Source organism: Buceros rhinoceros, unplaced genomic scaffold (assembly GCF_000710305.1).
Source record: "Buceros rhinoceros silvestris isolate BGI_N320 unplaced genomic scaffold, ASM71030v1 scaffold14901, whole genome shotgun sequence".
Lineage (NCBI taxonomy): Eukaryota > Metazoa > Chordata > Aves > Bucerotiformes > Bucerotidae > Buceros > Buceros rhinoceros.
The window spans coordinates 1-4,803 of NW_010392600.1; the positions used below are offsets into that span (position 1 = coordinate 1).

The 4,803-nt window shown below is 46.3% G+C and overlaps 2 protein-coding genes across 2 annotated transcripts; one reads left to right on the plus strand and one right to left on the minus strand.

The window, feature by feature from the left end:
- Positions 1-348: 348 nt before the first annotated feature.
- On the plus strand, positions 349-1,368 carry NDUFA6 (NADH dehydrogenase (ubiquinone) 1 alpha subcomplex, 6, 14kDa; the record flags this gene model as incomplete). Its single annotated transcript, XM_010144560.1, has 2 exons — positions 349-464; positions 1,152-1,368. Coding segments are annotated over 2 exons (248 nt in total), but the record flags the coding sequence as incomplete, so codon positions are not given.
- Positions 1,369-4,408: 3,040 nt separating this feature from the next.
- SMDT1 (single-pass membrane protein with aspartate-rich tail 1) lies at positions 4,409-4,546 on the minus strand (the record flags this gene model as incomplete). The annotated part of the gene is made up of 1 exon (XM_010144559.1): positions 4,409-4,546. A coding segment is annotated over one exon (138 nt), but the record flags the coding sequence as incomplete, so codon positions are not given.
- Between the last annotated feature and the right edge of the window lie 257 nt (positions 4,547-4,803).

A 4,803-nucleotide genomic window follows, 5' to 3' on the forward strand; every position in this document is an offset into this window, starting at 1 on the left:
GCTCCCCCGCGGCCCGCTGCCTTCCCCTGCCGGAAGGCAGGGCGGGGAGCCCTGCTCTCCTCATGCCTCTCTTGCCGTTTGGTTTTCCTAGCTAAGCGAAAGAGAATCCTAGCGTTAATTTCGCGGAACGGGGGTGTGTGGCATGGTCGCCTGCCTCCTTACAGCTGCTCTGGGACTCGTACCGTGGATGCATTGTTTATTCGCTTTAAATTAATCGTGTTAGTGAGGCTGGCAGACGTGGCAAGGACAGATGACTGTGCAGAGTTTTGTAGGGTTGAGTTGCATGTTGTCAGTGGAAGAAATGAGGAGCAATATAGATGACCTCTGTGGGCGTCCTGTTTTTCACAGTACACCTATACCAGCTGGACATCTCGGTGAAACAGGGGCGTAACAAGGTGCGGGAGATGTTCTTGAAGAATGCCCACGTTACAGATCCCCGGGTGATAGACATGCTGGTTATTAAGGTACGAACAAGTTGTTCCCATTTTGTTGAAGCTGCAAAGAACACGAGAGTGGTAATTGGTTGTGAGTGTGATGGAGGAGAGGGACAGTGTTATTTCAGCTTGCGCTATGAGGGGTTGACTTTTGCAATCCAGATGGGTTTATCTCCCTGTTGATAAGGGATCAAGCTGCTTTAGCATGCAGAGGAACAGGGTCTTAACTCACCTAAGTTAGAGATTCTAGAATAGAGATTTCTGTCACTTGGTGTAATGGCTCTTCCAGTTTGCAGATGTTTACAAGAGAAAGTATGGCAAGCAAAATGGTAGTTTATCAAGTTTGTTGTGGGCTTTTTTTAGAAAACAAAATGGCAATCAAAGGGGGAAAGGGACTAGCTACTAGCTCGTCTACGATTAAAAACTACCTTTCTGCTCTTTAGCGTACTTCCTTACATTGGTATGTGGTTTTTTTCACTGATTCTGAAACATACCTTAGAGTGGTAGTACTTGGTGGGTGGCAAGACAGTAACAGTGTGTGTGTGTGTGTATATATATTTGTGTCACAGCATAGGTGATGCAAGCAGTCTCTAGGAGCACAGAACTCTTAATGCAGCTATCTTAAGGGTGTTTCTAAGTGCATTCAAATAAGTTCATAGTGCTGTATACTCGGGCTCTGACTGAGATCTAGTCTAAAATTCTTTTGTCTGTACACAGGGAAAAATGGAACTTCAAGAAACCATTAATGTATGGAAGCAGAGGACTCACATCATGAGGTATTTCCATGAGACAGAAACCCCGCGACCTAAAGACTTTCTGTCCAAATTCTATGCGGGCCACGATCCCTGATTGAGAGAGATTGACTCTGAGTGTTCCTGCCTTGTATCACAAATAAAGTTCTATATAGGAGAAAAAAAATCTGTACAGAAGGATTGTATAGCATATTAGGGGCATAATGACTAACTCTGAATCTAGAGCATGTGCAAGTCGTTATCATCTGGGTGAAGAGCTGCGATTTTCTAGTTCTGCCAGTGTGTGTTTTCAGTGGATGGAGTTTGTCCCATCATTTGGCCCTGAGTGTCTGCTGAATAACCACAGCACAACCTGCCTGTGGGCCGTTCTGCTTGGCCTGCAGCCCTGTGCAAAGGCATTAGCTCTGTGGAAGAAAGAGTGGGCCCTCAGAAAACCCAGCATAGCCACAGAAATATCCTTGTGCTCAAGGCTCATCTGTATTCATGCAGTGTTTTGCAATTTCTTGCTATGACTTGGTTGACCTGGTGTTTTTTACTTGGATGCTAGTGTCTGTTTACTTCCTCACAGAGACTGGCGTAAAGTCCAATAGGCAAATAAAGCTCTTTCTGCAATAAAAAGATCAGTAGAGTCCATGTCCCTGCTGTAAAATTAAATTACCTGGGAAAAGGGGGGTTTGTGCTGTTGTCTAGAATAGGGAGGCTCTGTAAGAGCTTCTGATGCCTAGCTGAAGATGATGTCCTACCATCACCTCCTTAATTGAATCCAGAATTACCAGCTCCCTTCTGAGAAGGGCAAGAATTGGTTCTTTCACCAATCAGAATGGGTTTTCAGCAGGTAACTTGGTGCTGGAGCTCCCCCATGTGTGAACATCATTGAATCTTTGTAGATTGCTCAAACTTCTTTTTTTCCTTGCCTAAATACTGGGGCTTTCTTCCCAGTAAGAGGACTGTAAAGCAGCTCTCCTCAGGGATGTCTGCACTTGTGTACGTAGGGGCTTCAGGGGTGGGGCGTTTCTGAGGACAGGGCTGATGTTGTCACGATGGGCCAGGAGAGGTGGTGGGATAAAGCAGTGACAGGGAATTTGGCAATGTAGAAAACAGGAGCAGGGACACCTTTGGTTCCCAAGAGCAGATGAACTGGAGCAACCCCTTCTCGGGTGGCTTTGGGGAAGGAGGGACCAACCGGGTTGTGACTAGGGTGACTAGAGAACCTGCCAGCTGCATTCAGCCACAGCTCCTGGGGGTTACTCAGGTTGCGGGCTCCCTTTTCTCTCAGTGGCTATGCTGGAGAGTCACAAGAGCAAACACCAGAAACAGTGCCCAATAATAAGGGAGCAAATATGGCTGTTTGAACTGTATGTCAATGTATGCAACGTTAAAAGAAACTTTTTAATAGCTGTGTGAATACCAAGGGAAAAGAGGGCAGATGTAGTGACCGCAAACCATCAGAGAGGCACTGGGGCAGTGCTGGCTAAAAATAAAATAAAATTTGACTAACCTTTCAAGGGATTTGAGAAAACAGCTGGTCTGATGTGGCTGAAGATACTGACACATGCCCTAGCAGTACAGGAGACCTTTCAAGTCTGTTACACAGGGATTGATTTGCAACAGTAAACACTATTAGGAAAAGAAGAGTTGAGGTTTATACACAGTTAAGGAAATAAATACATTGGTGCTCATACAGCAGGAGGTACCAAACTACCTAGGAAATACTGGGTACTTTGAGACAGAGCGTTCAGAGATTAAATGCTCTAAAAGTCACAGTGAGTTAGTTTGCTACTTGTTATCTTCACCTTTTCCCAAAGCTACTCATAACTTTGAACTCTCTGATTCTGTATTTAAGCCTCAGTGAAATTAATGATATAGTCTCCATTGGATATACCTGCCAGCTAGTAAATCAGCATTATCTGCACTGATAACTGGCACACTGCAGTGCCAGTGTCCATATACACCCTGTTCTTTTACTGGGGCTGTGTTGTGTGGCTGCTGCGTCCTCTGGGAGTCCTGTCATGTACTGAAGATTAGTCCTGAATTACAGAAAGGACTCGTACGAGGAAATAAATATGAAGAGACCATCCTTACTGGAATGGACGTATGGAGGTAGAAATGCTAGGACACAGGCACATAATCTATAAACACACAAGACCAAAGTCATACATCTTAATCTCTTGATCTTTAATTACGTGTTTCCCATATTGCTAATAAAAGGAATCCTAAGCAGTCTTTGATGAGGTGAGCATGTGTGTGCAATGACAGAGGGCCTATAAAGCACTTCTTTCAATCTTGATCTACACATTTCCATTGTACAGACATGTGCAGGACACTCACTGGCAAAGGGATACAGAGCTCCCGTCCCGTTTAGGAAGGACAAAACACAGGTGACAGATACTGGAACCACTGCGTTGTCAATGGTTTTCTTCCTCCTGTTCTTCCTTACAGTTCTGCAAATAGAATAATAAGCCATTACTTTTCAGAGTTCAGCTGTAAACCTAACAGTGCCAAGTCCACCACTAAACCATGTCCCTCAGCACATCTACACAACCTTTAAATACCTTCAGGGATGGTGACTCCACCACTTCCCTGGGCACCCTGTTCCAGTGCTTGATGTTTTCAGTGAAGAAATTTTTCCTAGTCCAATCTAAACTTCCCCTGGTTCCACTTGAGTCCATTTCCTCTTGTCCTATCACTTGTTACTTGGGAGAAGAGACCAACACCCACCTCACTGTGACCGCCTTTCAGGTAGCTGAGAGCGAGATAAGGTCTCCCCTCAGCCTCCTTTCCTCCAGACTAAACAACCCCAGTTCCCTCAGCCACTCCTCACAGGACTTGTCCTCTAGACCGTTCACCAGCTCTGCCACTCTTCTTTGGACATACAGAGTACTAACACTGAAGCCCCTCTTCTCTGTCTGCAGTACAGACCCTCACTGACTACAGTTTATTTCTGATGCAAATGACAAGATCTGAAACACTGTCAGTTTATTTTGTTCTCTAACAAATGTATGTTGTTGAGATTTCACCTTCAGATCCCAGCCTGGCCAACTCCTGTATAAAAGCACAGAAAAGCTCGCTGCCAGAGGCAATACTGTGGGGATGTGTTTAACTGCAAACGCCTCTTCCAAGCTGTGGCTGGCTCTATTTCCTACTCTGAGACTCTCCTCCTGCCCTCAAGCCAAACAGGAAGCACAAATAATTAGATTGCTGACAATGTTAATGACATACGCTTTAATCATCGTCATCGTCATCCTCTGGGACAAAGATATCATGTTCTTCAAGTAGGGCTGCGAAGTTTTTACTGATCTGAGTCCCGACGTACAGGAAAGGGATCACCACGCTGAACACTCTGAGGAGGCCGAAGGGTGTCTGCAAGGAGGCGATCGGGAAAGACTCATCTTTACCAGCAGGTTGCCCTTCGGCCAAACCCGGGTACTCCCGGCCCCACAGGCGCGCAGAGGGCCCTGGAGGCCGCGGGGATCACGGTGTGCCGTCCCCACAGCCCAACCCCTGTCACCGCATCGCGCTTTACTACAGAACTCCGGCACCGGGAGAACGGGACCCGCGGGGAGCTCAGGGCAGGGACACTGGTGGCTTAGGAAGGGGGAGCAGTTCTCGGTGAGAAA